Source organism: Toxorhynchites rutilus, chromosome 2, assembly GCF_029784135.1.
Source record: "Toxorhynchites rutilus septentrionalis strain SRP chromosome 2, ASM2978413v1, whole genome shotgun sequence".
Lineage (NCBI taxonomy): Eukaryota > Metazoa > Arthropoda > Insecta > Diptera > Culicidae > Toxorhynchites > Toxorhynchites rutilus.
In genome coordinates this window covers 142,128,737-142,143,930 of record NC_073745.1, presented here as the reverse complement: position 1 = coordinate 142,143,930, position 15,194 = coordinate 142,128,737, and the positions used below count along the sequence as shown (strand labels likewise).

The 15,194-nt window shown below is 36.4% G+C and overlaps 2 protein-coding genes across 2 annotated transcripts in view; one reads left to right on the top strand and one right to left on the bottom strand.

Annotated features, from left to right (window-relative positions):
- The window catches only part of LOC129768105 (transcription factor Dp-1), a 34,709-nt gene extending 24,390 nt beyond the window's left edge, over nt 1-10,319 (top strand). Inside the window, exon 8 of the mRNA XM_055769524.1 lies at nt 8,218-10,319. Coding sequence (XP_055625499.1) covers nt 8,218-8,393 — 176 coding nt within the window. The 3' untranslated portion in view covers nt 8,394-10,319. The remainder of the gene's footprint in view (nt 1-8,217) is intronic.
- A 225-nt stretch (nt 10,320-10,544) lies between these two features.
- On the bottom strand, nt 10,545-11,155 carry LOC129768106 (COP9 signalosome complex subunit 9). Its single transcript, XM_055769525.1, has 3 exons — nt 10,848-11,155; nt 10,710-10,782; nt 10,545-10,647 (listed from the first exon to the last, which is right to left on the bottom strand). Exons 1-3 carry the CDS (start codon nt 10,914-10,916, stop codon nt 10,604-10,606), a joined length of 186 nt encoding a protein of 61 aa, XP_055625500.1. The 5' UTR covers nt 10,917-11,155; the 3' UTR covers nt 10,545-10,603.
- Nucleotides 11,156-15,194: the final 4,039 nt, after the last annotated feature.

Genomic DNA, 15,194 nt, shown 5'->3' with positions numbered 1-15,194 from the left:
GGGCAATGTTTTGTTTGAGAACGTGATCTACATTTTCTTTCCAGCAAGTTAGCGAGAATTTCAGAAATGTTTTATTATATGATTTTATTCAAATGACTCATTATAGGCTTTTAGTCGAAATTTTCTTGCAAATTATGTTGTCACAACATAATTTGCCTACACTTCTTTTCTTGAAACATACATCGAATGTATTTTCCAGTAATTACTCCTCTCTTGTTATTTTTTTTACTGAGAAATATATGTAATCTGCCCTAACTACCGCAACGGGTCAATTGGCCGTGCATTCATATGATATCATAAAAATTGGTATGTGTGGTTGTGATACAAAACCATTGCATTACACATTTTCGCTATTGCTTTATATATTTTGTTGTAATTCTGAATGAATAGTGAATGATTAGAATTAATTGTATTGCTGACTATTCAAGCAAGCGAACAGTAACCATTCCAAGCTGCTGTTTTGCATGTTAAAAATTGTTCATTATTTTGCTTATAATTGTCATCCTAAAAATGTCGAAATATGCAGGAGAAATATGGTATGTCACGTTTCTCAATAAAACTATACAAATCGAGTCTTTGTTCACTAACTATTCATAAAGGGTAACTTGACCCTCTGGGGTAGGAATAGCTACACATGAAACATCGGTAGGTTTAGTGTTAATTCCTCTTTTTTGAAAGACGATCCGGGAAAATCAAGTTTGAGGAAATGAAATCGAATGAAACCTTCAATTGAAAGCAGTCATCGTCTTTCATATGTGAAACTGAAAATGGCATATAGCTAATTCAAACGATAATGGATAAAGCAGTTTCAATTGTCTAGTGAAATCGAATCGTCAAAAATTAATTCCAATGTGTTGTTGACGTAATTGCGAACTGTTCTTCGAATACCTCGCATCATATTTTGGACCCTAGGTCGTCTAACCTGAGAGACCATTTTATTAATCCATCTCTATCCCGATTTCCCCTGCCACTCTTAAGCATTTGTTTGACTATTTTGTTTGAGTGGGTTGATGAGGTCCTTTTAGATAAAATAACAACACCAAATGCCAAAGCTGGTAAAAATTCCATTCGAACGTTTCTTGATTCAATGCGTAGTGAAATCCGCGGGGGCGGTCCGCAAACCCAGCCCTTTTATAACATTTTATCACTGTTGAATCTAATGCCTGAGGGTGCCCCAATCTTCCAGTTTGTCAAATAACAATAAGTAACGGGTGGTGTAGCCTGAGGCTATTTTTTCCAATCGACCGAGACTTGCAGAGAACTTCGAGATGACGATGGATCATTTTGCGCGTTTTTAAAGGTGATGCTGAAAGTGCTGGTATCGTATCGCTACTAAGACCAATAGTTTTCTCCAGGTTTATTATATCCGTTGTTTATACCCTTTGTATTCGTTTACCCGTCGAGACTAGTACTGATTAGGAATTGCCCTCCAATTTGACGCGCAATCCGTCACAACCACAACCACAGACTTTATCACGCGAATTTACGACGCGCGCCTCGTCGCTGCTGCCCTCATGGGTTTTCACTGTGGAGGTGTGCATCGATTAGAAAGTGCCCTCCAATTTGACACAACGACCTTCACAGTGATCCACATTCTATTCCACAATAAGGTCAACACGCTGTTCGGCCCTCTCCTCCGTTCAGATATGCTTTCTTTTATCGCACTGCTCATGGCATTCCAGATGCCCACGTCGCAGCATCAAGGCAGCGTTATATCTAGGACAGACAAAAACGACATCCTGTTGATGTTCAGTCGATCATCAATCGGCACCTTCAGATATTTCAATACTCGCTTCGAAATTATCGGGAGCTCTCCAATGGTAATTTCCGCCCGTTGCATCGCCTTGCGGTTACTGATCATCAGCATTTCCGTTTTGTGCTAAGCTATCTCTCACATTGCATCCAACATCCAATCATGTATACTCGGTCGCCAGGATTTCAACCCGTTCTAACGACTGTTTTGTTACCACGAGAACGATTTCATCCACGAAGCCGATGATCTCCACGCCTCTCAGAAAAGTTTCCCAAAATTCAGGACTCTTGTTTTGTGGAGCGCAAAAGCGATGGACTTCCAGCCATCGTCAATCGTTATCACTGCACAGTGCCGTTTTTCTCTACGATTTCGTTTGGATGCCCTCTCGGGTCTTTCGACCGTTGTATTTATGGAATCTACGATAGATTTCCCTTTCCGAAATAAGAACTGTTTATTCGAGAGTCTATGAGCTCCGTCCGTGTTTTGGATCTATCTAGCCCCAGGCTATCGTTCGTCAGGTGACCGAAGTGCAAACACCTGAAACATCGCTCCAGTTACTGGAGAATAAGAGGAATGATTTTGAAACTACCCACAACCCAGCAGGCGCTTATACTCTCTAGTTTTTGCAACTTGTTTACTGCGTTCGTCGAGAGACGAATCGTTGATGAACTGTGCTCCGTACAGGGGTAGCACTTCGGCGGAGCACACTGCCGTAATGAAAGGGTTAAAGCAGAAGTGCTATGATTAGAAGAGAGAGAAAAGATAGTTCATAGAGAATATGGATTATTTACACTCCAAATTGCTTAGGGAAAGATATAAACATATCATTTGATCGCGCAAAAGAATGATTGTGGCAGTTACATCAAGCCTTATTTATTGCTTCTGGAAGAAGTATCCTGCAACTTTCGGAAAAAAACATCCTAACATTTTTATTAAACGAAAAAGTGTTCGAACGATTTGGGTTGATAACCTAATATTTGCCGAAATTTTCTCGAGAAACTATTTTGACGAGGCAGTAATGGTTTGGGTCGTATTTTGAGTTTGGAAATGTTAACGATGAGCGCATTTATAGTTTTTATCCTAGAAGATAGTTTTGCAGTTTCCGCTTTTAGCTGTTCCGTCTCAACTGTTTTTGGATAGCTTATCGCAGTTCCGGACTCAAAGTTTTTTCTCTAATGCTGTTGATACTACATGATGATTGCGTCAAGAAAATTTTATATCATGCTACTTAACGTTCACGAATATATAACCGAAAATGAGTGGATGATTCCGATACCTAAGGGGTAGAATGTATAATATATCTCACAAATGTGTGAAAAATCTTTGGGCAGTTAACTAGGTGTTCCCGTGATGATTTTTCATACCACAGACCGATACCAAGATATTTCGGGTGTACGGTAGAGATGGGCAAAACAGTTCACTTTGATCAACGATTCAGTCACTAACCGTTCATTTAAGTGAACCAGTTCTTTTGAACCGTTCTTTCGTTCAGCAGTATTAAAAACAACATAGAATGTTAGCTGGAACCTAGCATCAATGGCAGCTATTCGTTGATATTGATAGGATAGTTCACGTATGAAATTTATATTTTCGAATTTTAGTGGGGAAAGATAACGTGCTTCTTCTCTAAAAGTCGCAAACTGTATGTGGAAATATGTTTATCGACTGACAATAGTATATGTTATAATTTGATGCGCACAAAATATGTGCAATTTTTCATATTTTCTGTTAGGACAAAACACAGGTACCATGTCAGATCATGTTTCATAATGGTTCACTCAGAGAAATAATCCAACAGCTTTTTCTTTCAATTTTCACTAACAATTAATCATACAAACAATCACGATAACACGTACACGCAATAAGCCAAAACATGGATTGAAAGCAACGATTTTTTTTTCTCAACTTGCCCTCACTAGAAGATTTTATGTTTACCTAATTCATGAATCGCCCCAGCTTCACCAAGATTTTTTTGATAATCAGGAAGTATATGAATGTAACGCGGAATTGAAATAATACATGAAATTGAAAACCCAAAATTGAGTATACACCAACAAAATAAACTCTGCGTTACATGCATTTTTCTCGTAAATGACAATATCGTTTTATTTTTCTTACAAGCGTTCTCGTTATATTTACCCATTCCGTCCACCGCAAATCAGTTCAGCTGCACTCGTTCGTTCACAAACAGTTCTTTCGGAATCAGTTCGTGGGGCGAACTACCGTTCTTTAACACTAGAAAGACCAAAACATAGTAAATACCTATATTGCCCAAAAGCAGTCAAAATAACTGCTTTGTGCAAGAATATCTGATGTGTAAAGAAATTTATTTTAAATTAATTTTCAATATTTTTTATCACATTTACAGTTACATAACAAGTTATTATTGAATATGAACAATAAATAAATTATTTTACTTAAGAAAATCATGTTCGGACTATTTATGTATTTTTTTCGAAGATGAAGGTGGAAATCTGTTCATGTGTTTTTCATTACTTTTATAAATTTTCACATATTCATGCTTAGAATCCAGAACAGCTACTCTTTTATTTAGTCCGCTTTTATACACTGTAAGAACACAATTCTCTGATCTACACAACAGAGTTGAAAAACGAGGCATGTTATCTTCCGTTTGATAAGTTTATTTGGATAGTTCCTTTTTGTTTCGTCTAATGGTTCCAACCAGAATTGTTTTTTTTTGTCGATAATTTTGTCGCGAGTTACATGTTAGGGAAAATTGGTCGTGATGTTTCTTGAACATCTTGTAAATGGCTTGATAAGTTTCAGAGCAATGCTTCTCTGAGAAGCATTGATGATATTTCCCCAAATAAGAAAACCCATTCAAAACATTCATTCCAATTGTATGTCAAGTTTATGGAGTTCATTAGGCATATACTTTGAAAATCTGCATTTGGTTTTTGTCGAAAATAATTGCTCGTCAACTGTAATATTTTGCCCTGGTTGATAACAAGCTTGACTATTCTGAATATTCTCAAAGCTCCACAAGCATATAAAATCCCAATAAATGCACATATTTCAGATAATTCTTTTGTTCAATCATTCCTAGAAATTCAGCAGTCCACATTTGTGCGTTTTTTTATATGCTTGATAATATTGGTATCTATTATCACCGAGATAAGACTCCCATCTCCCATAATAATTGGTGATCGACTCCTCATCGTTATCTTCAGTGTCAAATATTTCACTTTGAATACAATCTGCCTCATCTCCACACGATAGTTCAGAATTTATTGCATCTGATTCTACAGTACATGGAAGCACTCTTCACTTATGTTCGTTTACTTTTCCAATAACTCATTTTTATTCAACATTTACCTTCTGCAAAGAAATAAAATAAACAACTTGTTTGAACAAGTATTACTTCACAAAAAATCGAATAACAATTACTACTTTAGATTTTTGAGAAACTGCAACTTATCAATACGCCCAAAATGACAATTTATCATGTACTTGTATTTTATCATGTGACGGTAATCGAAAAAAACGAAAACTGCCTTCCAATACAATGCCGCAACTGGTTATATACGAAATTTACTGAATTCAGTAATAGAAGTCATTTTATTATTTAAAATTCCACAAGCAGTCAAAATAACTGCTTTTGGGCTATATATACAAATATATATTTCCGAAAATGATGGAGGGGGGAGATAACTACAATTATCAATAAACACTGTTATATGTTGTGTAAAAAGTCACAACATTCTAAGAAACTGTCCCATTATATACATAACAGCTTTCATAATTGAAATTGAAGAGCAGTCAGAATGACTTGCTTGGGCAATCTAGTGTTAAAAAGAACGACCGTTCGTTCACTCTTTTTGGCGAACTAGCTCTTTCGTACCGTTCGTAAACGGTTTGTCCATCTCTAGTGTACGAAGGATTAAATAAACACGTCTTGATGATTTGACTGTCAAAAAGAGACCTACTTCCAGTTTACAGTAGAACCCCGATTATCCGCGAAGTAGTCGGGCTAGCTCCCCGCGGATTACGAAAATCGCGGATAACGCAATAAAAGGCTAAAAATAAGGTGCAAACACAAAAAAGATATTTATGCATGAAAACTATGTTCCATCAATACAGAAATCATTAAACTATCCATCTGTACGGTCGTTCACACCAGTAATCAGATAATGTGAAAGGCATGACCAAAACCAAAGAACAAGACCCTACCGCTCACTGGCAAATTCCGGGAAGTTCTATAGAATTACAAATGAACTCGCGGATAATCGAGGTTCTACTGTATTTATTTTATACTAGCTGACCCTGCAAACTTCGTCTCGCCCAAACTGGTTTTTTGTTGTAAATACTATCAAATATTCACGTTCTCTTACTAAGCGAACGTCCATGGGTTCAATCGCAGAACTGTTCATTGATCAATTTTGACCCTTTGTAAATTTTGACCCTTTTACTATAACTTTTCTAGTACTTCTACCAGAACTCGTCATTATAATATCAAATTATTTTCAGGCCCAATTCTCGTTCAAGATGCTTCAATCACTTGCAAATAACAGTTTTCTCCCTTACATGGAATACATGTTTGATACAGAAAATATAATGAAATTATGACATCTGAAATCGGACGATTCCTTCCTCGAGTTTTACCCTTACCCCTTTGCTTGATTAGTTCTCGAGTTATGCATAAATGTTTGTTCCATTTGTATTTGTCTGTAAAATTTTCCAATTACTGGATTGAATTTGATGGTTGTAGTTGAAAACATACATTGCTTATACAATTCTAGTTTAGGCGTGGAACAATTCCTGAAGACGGAAGCGTAACAAAAGGATGCCTATGTTTATGTATGTTGATATATCAACATGGTGAACTGCGAAAACGTTCAATCGGAAATGGCTGCCCGCGACGCTTAAGAGTTGATTTGTTCACGAAAAGTTAATTGGGAATTAAATATGTTGCCAAAATCTTTAATGGCCCAACATTTGACCACATAGCCTGTATGTGTAGTGCATCAACAATCGCTAACGTTAAAATTATTTAACTGAACATTTCGATGGATTCAAATACATTCTGTCGATAACGTATCTTCTGGTGAAAAAATACAGTTCCTGTTGCAGACTTTCAGCATTTCAGTTTAAAATCATCTGCATACTGATTAGGTCGTCCGACCAATTTATCACCCGACAAAAGTCTGTAGTCTGCGGGGGCTCTAAAGCATCCTTGAGACATAGCCAGAACATTTATGGACCAAGAATTGGATATTGAGTCATCGATTTTCATTGACATTACACGATCACAGTGAGATAGAAATGTAGCTATTTCAAGAAAGGACCATTGAACCCAAAGTATTTAAGCTCAACTATTGCGATGTTATGATTGATAGTTTCAAATGCTGCAGATAAAACAGAATACACCGCATAAATGTATTCACGCGATTCTAGAGTACGTGCAGTGTATAAACGAGGTTCGTACAAGTTGACCTTTTATGCATGAATCCATGTTGTTCCTCGCAACTGTTTTACATAGTGCAGAAGAAGATGAACAACGAACTGACGCAACGCTACGGTTACTGAGAACACACAAATGCAATGTACGAGACTTTTGCAGAACAATAGTCCGCAAAGGTAATATTTATAAGAAATTGGGTGAGGAAGAAATTTGCAATCTTTTACAGGGAGAGAACTAAGATAGCGATTGGCCCTGGAATTTGATACGGAATCGACGGTAAACGTGCTCTAGTCGGTGAACAGGATTCCCGGATTTTTCCCTTGAGAAAATTCTAGATTTTCTTACATCATTCGACTCCTAGCTTACGGATGCGATTGGTAACCATCGACTTCACCCCGCAAACTTTTTTTACGATCTTCCGTACTGTAAAGTCGCTGATTCCGTGTGCTTCGCCATTTTCCTCATTGAACGCACCGGATTCGATCGAATCTTTCTTTTGATGGCAGCGATAGCCCTCGGGATGAGAGCTGACCTTGGTCCAAGTCTCTTTTCGCGGTCCACGCCCACGGCAATTGAAATGCCTTTTTGCGACATTTGCGCGTCATGGTGCAACTATCGATCTAAAGAAAATGGCTTCTTTTACTCGCAACCTATTATGATATGAATTATAGCTTACACGCATGCAAGGAAAACCAAAGCATTGTATGCATATGCATACGGTAACTGTGCGATTCACGACATTTTCGGGAAAGTAAGGCCTAATTTCACCATATACCATATCATACCATAATGCACACCAAACAAAACTGGTGAGAATCTGGATTGCGTTTAAACTCTCTTATCCCGATCGTGGCTCTCGATGCAATGATAGGTCAAGGCTGACTGAAGACGAATGTCAGCTAATAATATAAGACGAAATTGATGACTGGGTATTCGAAGGAATTAATTCTTCATTATTGAAGGGTTGATCGAAGCCTTCGGGATATTGCTTCGCGGGATAATGATGAAACAATTTTCACACGCGATACTATTCTTTCTCTAGTGTATGGTCTCGGCATGGAAAACGAAACAGAAGACTGGGATATGGCTTCATCATATACGGGCCACGAGTACGATGATAGCGTACAGGACGCTACCGATCTGCTGTCTAGCTATCAGGATAACACGAGCGAAATCAACGAGGATGACTTGATATCCGAAGACGGACAGGATGGTTAGGTGGCTAGTAGCAGTTGTAGCAGTCGCAACGACAGCAGCAGCACATCATCGGACTGGAGGTAGCATAATCGACCCTTACACATGCACATCCATAGATAAGGGAAGAATGCCTAAACGCCTAACAGAGGCACTACTAACAGACCGTGACAAACAGCACACTTATGAAAGGATTTCGTTTGATTCTTCTTTAATTCTACGCTGAGTTCAGATGCACACTCGATGGGAGTCGAGCCGCGACTACGCGACTGGGGGACGGTAGCGAAGAACACAATTTCAATAGTTCTTATAATTTCTGTTAAGGAAAAAGCATTTTCTGGGGTTGCCACGAGAGACTTTTTGTTATTGTTGTGTGTAGCAAGAGTATGAAGTAGATAAACATGGAAAACCACGAGCGAAGGGAATACCGTTAAATGAAATGAGCGAAGTTCACCAGCGACAGGTTGAATCAATTACGACAAAAAAAAACAAATGGTTACTCCTAAGAACATTTAATGCTAGACGTGCAGTGTAACACTCACACAAATTGTTATCGTTAAATAAGAAAACAAAACACAAGCGTAATGCTCTTTCAGAAAGAATGAAAAGAAAAAACTAAATATGCAAAGTGCGTAGTTACAATTAAGGGAAATCGTGCAGGAACCTTATGTGTTTTCGTCCAGAAGGGACGAATTACTGGAATGATTATAATATACATAGAAGGGATGCAATTGGGCAAGATTCAATGCGCTAATCGTGAGTGAAAACCTAGTTAATTATCAATGCACCGGAAAGTACAGAAATAATGTTTACTATGTTTACCAACAAAAAAAGCGGTGGCACTCTATAAGTTCACTTTTATAACCAATTTAAAGCTGTAGCAAACAAATAGTCACCGGATTCACAACACACAACCCGTTTATACCAGAAAACATCTCAGGCTTTAATTTCTGTCAACAATCAATTAAACAAAACTAGCATCTTGCATCATTATCACTAAATAATAGAAGGGAATGGTATTAATACTTATATACCAAATCGTAAGTGTCATACTTTTTCGCATCGTGTTTGTTTTCCAACTATTTTTACTGCATGCGAAATGCGAATAAAAGACAAATTTTCCCGCCCCGATCACATCTCTAAAGCTAAAGTATGTCCTCCTATCCAGAAGAAACACTGCACATCTTCACGAAATCCGAGAATAAGAAGCAACACAAATCCTGCAACGATCCGATCGGGCAATATCGAAACATTTATAGAAAACAATTTCAGTGAAATAAGCTGCAAAGCACAGCGTCTCTGAGGCATGAGATTGTATATATTTATTATGCTTAACCATAATGGTATCCAACATTTGTAAGCTATATGATGTAAACAAAAAAAAACTGGAAAAAATTAACACATCCAAGCACTGATTGTCATCAATATGATGGCGCCGAAATAAAAGAAAAAAACGGAAATAAGCGTACACTACAGTAGTGGGTCGATTTGTTTGGGGGGAATGTAAAATAACAAATAAAATAAACAAATAGAGCCGGTTGCCAATCCAACCAACTTCGAGAAGGGAAGAGTGAAATGCAACATAAACTTGCATTCGTTTCAATCACAACAGAAAAGTTTATTTTTCTATTTGCAACAACAAAAAAATACAAATTGGCCAAGCGCGTTTTTTGTTCTCGTGTTTAAGTTTTTATTTCATGTTTTTCTTTTAGTTTTTATACGTATTAACTCCCACTCTTTAGCGAGCAAATTTGCCGAGCAATAGTTCGTTCTCGAGAGAGCAAGCGCGTGGAGAATAATGAATTATTTGATAGCATTATTATATAACCATTTGCATATATGTATAATTATTATTTTATCTCGAGAAGTTTTATTTTTTACGATTATTTTGAGGAATAATTCTAAAAAGTAACATTTATAACAAATTCTGACATTAAAAGTATAGAAGTACTTACCGGTGTTTGTTCATTCTTAATCCGAAATTGGGCCCCTGGGAACTAGAGACACTCAAGATTTTCGAAAAATGAAAATATTCTACGGCTAGACCGGAACGGAATATGGAGAATGAGGATAATCCATGAACTGACCCAACAGTACATGTTGCAACAATCCCACAAACAATATTAGTCAATCTTGGCTAAACGGACAGTTTCCAACAAGCAACAAAGCCGTAAATACTGCATAGGATGAAATTATCTTTTATTGAAAATCAATTTTCTTTCACATTATTCTTTCTACACTAGATTATCTTCATCCTCATCGAAAAGATCTTCGAAATCTGTAAGGCAAACAATAAGTCAATATCGCACTTTATGTACGAATGATCCTCGTTCTACTCACCATTAAAAAAGTCTGCATGAACATCCTTCTCATTTGCAGCCAAATCCATCAGCAATCCAGTGGATCCACCAGCCTATGGGGACACAATTGAATTCTAATTTCCAATCATTGCAGTCCCGTTCCGAACTCGGTACTTACCTCTTCCAGATCCATGAATGGACCCGGTCCCTCCGGGAACATTTCATCCGCTACGACGGTGGGCTTCATGGCGCTAACCTGGTTTAGGTTTTTGTTCTGCTTGGAAGATTTTCCTGCGCCCGGTTTGCTCTTGTTGTTCTCAATTTTGAAAGCTTTTCTCTTCTGAATAACACGACGTCAGTGAACCTCTAAATCCAATTTAGTTTGAAACTTTCACTGAACTGAGCGGAAAAAAATTCAGCTGTTACGCGGAATGTTGTTATGTTGTTTTGATACGGAAGCAACACTCTCTTTCTGACAGCTGACGGGTTTGTTTTGTTTTGATTATTTTTGTTTGTCCTTTTTGTTCGCCATTCTCGCGGGACGACTCAACCCCTGCAGCAATAGCTGTAGTCTTTGCTGATTATCCCCTGTAGCAGTTTATGATTGTTATTGTTTACTTTGACAAAAGGTAAACCAATGAAATAGGTAGAAGTGATTGAATCTAATATCAAGGTATCTAAATTGGAATATAAAATGTTGTGGAAATGAAATCATCAGTTTCCAATAGATTTTACGCATTGTTTTGTTTACATATATTAGCATTATTTAAAAAAATAAGCAAAAAGCAGGTTTGTTCCATAATCTTTCGCCATCTTCCCAGAACATGTTTTCTTTCTCATCGAAAACAATGCAAGGTATTTTCTATGCTGTCCATGGCTGCCGTACTACGCTTAGTTGTCCCATGTTGCAAAATCATTATTGTCTAATGAAATGTTAAAAATTCCCCTTAGGCCGTCCGCACACGGGTCAACTGAAACTCGATCTCAACTTGTCCTCATCTCAGCTGTCAAACTTGAGCTCAACTTCGATCCGCACACGAAGCAACTCGAAACTGACAGGTATCGTTAAGTTTTGTCTGTCATTCTTTAAAAAATGAACACAGATTCAAAATAAAAATTATGAATAAAAAATTACTTTTTCGTGTCAAATACGCACTCTGTGTAATTGAAAATCACATTTCTCACTACTTGGGAAACAAACTTGATCGTAAATGGTGTCTAAAAATAATTTTATATAATTATAATTAGTTTTTGTGGGATTATCAGAAAAAAAAATAGAAAGGATCAAATTAAGGTCAGCACCACGTGTTTCTTCAATTATTTAATAATATCAAATAAAATATTAATTCAAATTTCAACGATCTAAAACTGCCTTCCGGCCTGCTAATCTGATGGAGATTGTAATTTGTCATATAAACAATAACGCCGCCATAGATGTCGACACCGTAAAATTTCTTTGACGAATCAGTTGAACGAACCAGTGATGCCAGGTTTGGAAATAAATCTGTTTACATGGTTTTTCAATTTGTAGCACAGGTTTTTAAAACCGACAATTTCACATTTTTCCGCAAATGAAACATATTAGTAAACTGCTATAATGAATTGAAAATATTCATTTTGCTTAAAACAAATATTTTTGTTCAGCAACAGAATCTATTTCATGTTCATGTTGTATTATCATATTAAGTTCATGTGGTTGAATATATAAATTTATGTCGAAATTCATATTCTTGAAATTCTGAATTCATCTGTTATTAAACTTTAGTCCAAACTAAAAGCATTTTAATTATAAAATACATGCATAGATTACTTAACCCTTTCACGTACAACACTCTCACTCCTCTCACTTGATGTGAAATGTTTGTGCCAAAATGTACAACATCGAATCTCTCTCGTTGTACGCTTGCATATGACACAGTGCTAAGACGCTCAGCAGAGTTGTGAAATTATTCGATACGTGACCCATCGAAGTGTTCGCATTTGGTCCACTCTTTTGAAAATTAAATCGTACACGAAGGGGTTAATATGGAAATAGAATATTCGAGCAGAAACAGACTGAAAATTTATCAAAGTAAATCGTTCATAAGAAAAATTTGTAATAATTTTTAACAATTAAAAGTTGTGATTACAAAAGATAAAATATGTTCTATGGGTGGATTAACCATTTACGGTCGTATGACTGCTCTCAGTTGCCACAGCAAGGACCCGTACCAATATTATATTTTTACAACCATATATTAGTTTACACTTTTTCTGGACAAATCTTAATGTCTCGTAAACCTGTTCACGAATCAATACGAAGCTCTTATGAATAGAAGATAACGGTACAAAACAAAAAATATAGGAGGTTGTGTTCAAGACACGACCACATTGTTGACGTAGAACTACGCTGTTATTTTGTTGAAGTCCTCCGCTTTGCGCTTTTCTCAACAGAAGCCCTTTCTAGTGATATTTCCGATCCCGATTAGCTTAGCTGTCATCCTTGGTGGAGATAGTTTTGTTGCTGTCATGCGAAACCAAATCACACACAATATTTCTGAAAAATTATTTTCTTGGTGAGCCGACAATAGCCTAGTTTGATGTTTCCCCACACAATTGTGTAGCTCAGAACCTTAATGAAATGGCGTCAGTTTGATGTCATGATTGCAATGCCAGAGACATCAGTGAGTAATTTGGTTGCGTTCACAGAGTTCACATGTGTAGGAAAATGTAATATGTAAAAAGATCTTTTTAAGTTAAACGGTTTTATTGTGATTAAACGCAACAATAATACAGGCTTGCCATTTTGTAGCGGCGACCTTTTTGAATTTATATTGTTCATAATGTAGTGTATTCTCCAAGTCGAGGCTATTCATTTGATACACATATCCCAATCAATATATTTTTAAAATATATGATATCAGTCATTCTATAGGTGCAGAAAAACTGGATTTTTTATATTATGGAATACGCATAATAATAATTACAACATAAATAAAGGTGTGTACTAAATTCAAAAGCAAACAAAAAAGGAAAGAAATCTGTCATTGGATTCCCATTTGCGGGAGTTACATAAAAACAAAAATAAAGTAATTGGCCTTATTGTAACTGTTACCATCTTCAATTCAGATTTTTCATAAATAACTGTGTTCTATCAGTCAAGCCCTATCATTTGATACCCATATTGTCATCAATACAATAATATAGTAAAACTCAAATGCATAACGAGCAAACATTTCTATTTGCTTTTTCATATTAATGAATCCTTGAAACATATTTTATTTTTTGTAAACACATCTTTCATTTGATAAAACAAACTTACACAGATTCACAAAAAAATAATCTGGCATCTTTTTAATGAACCACAGAAAATGACGTGAACAAAAATTGAACGAAAATGTTGTCAACCTTAAACAGCGGCAACTCGACATGCTAGGTTGCTTCCAACAGGTGGATTCAACCTTGTAAACTGGTTGCCCCGTGTGCGGACTCCCATTTAATTTCACATGCTTTCAACCTGCGTCAAGTTGAAGTTGGTTTTCAGTTGACCCGTGTGCGGACGGCCTTACTTGAATCGATCAAGCCAGACTACAGCTTTCAAAATTCATGGTGGAACAATTCTGCCTAGAATATCAACATGGGACGATTGAACTTGATGTTGTTTTCTGAAATACTGGGAACAAACAATTATTTTTTTTGTATTTTTCCTAAAGGTTGTGCATAAAAACGTCGTTTTATAAAGAAGTGAGTGATCTGAAACACCTTTGCAGAATATAAATCCCGCTAACAAGCTGTACACGTGTTCTATTGAACTTTTTTTTATTTGTTTGAGAATTAGTTCGCAAGATTCTGGAGTGAGAGGGAAAAAAACTCGCTATAGTATTCTCAATGCTCATTCATTTGATTCGCGTTGTCGCAGAAGCCGGCTAAGAAAATATAATCCGCAAGTCAAGATTGTGCTGTCAATTTAGCTGTCATCGCCAAACTAATCGGTTAAGTCAAGACGATTCTATCACAGCAGTGGAACTCCATACAATTCACTAACTAAAAAGTGTCTACATTTTCAATCCTTATCCGCGTTGACGGTATTGAGCTTCGTATTACGAAATGGGGTAGTAGACATGACAATATGAGTTTGCTGAAGAAACGAACACACTTTTAAAATAAAAATTATGAATGAAAATTATTTTGCCCAAATTAAATTAGTGCTCTATGTAAATGAAAATCACTTTTGCTTGCTAGTAATGAACAAAAATTGTGTCTAAAGATAATATTATATTATAATGGTAAGTTTTGGTGAGAATATCTGAAAATTCATTGAAAATAGTTTAAATTAGGGTCAGAACAACTTACTTCTAGTAGGTAAATAACGCCAAGAAAAAAATTTCATACAAATTTTAGAAATTTAACATATAAGTGCCCAGTGTATGAAATTGAATACGAAAAATGCCCGTTGTTGATGAAACTAAAGTGTTAAGCACATTTTAAAGCACATGACAATTGTTTTTTGTGTCAGTGTCATTTTCGTTGTTTTGTTGTGTATTGA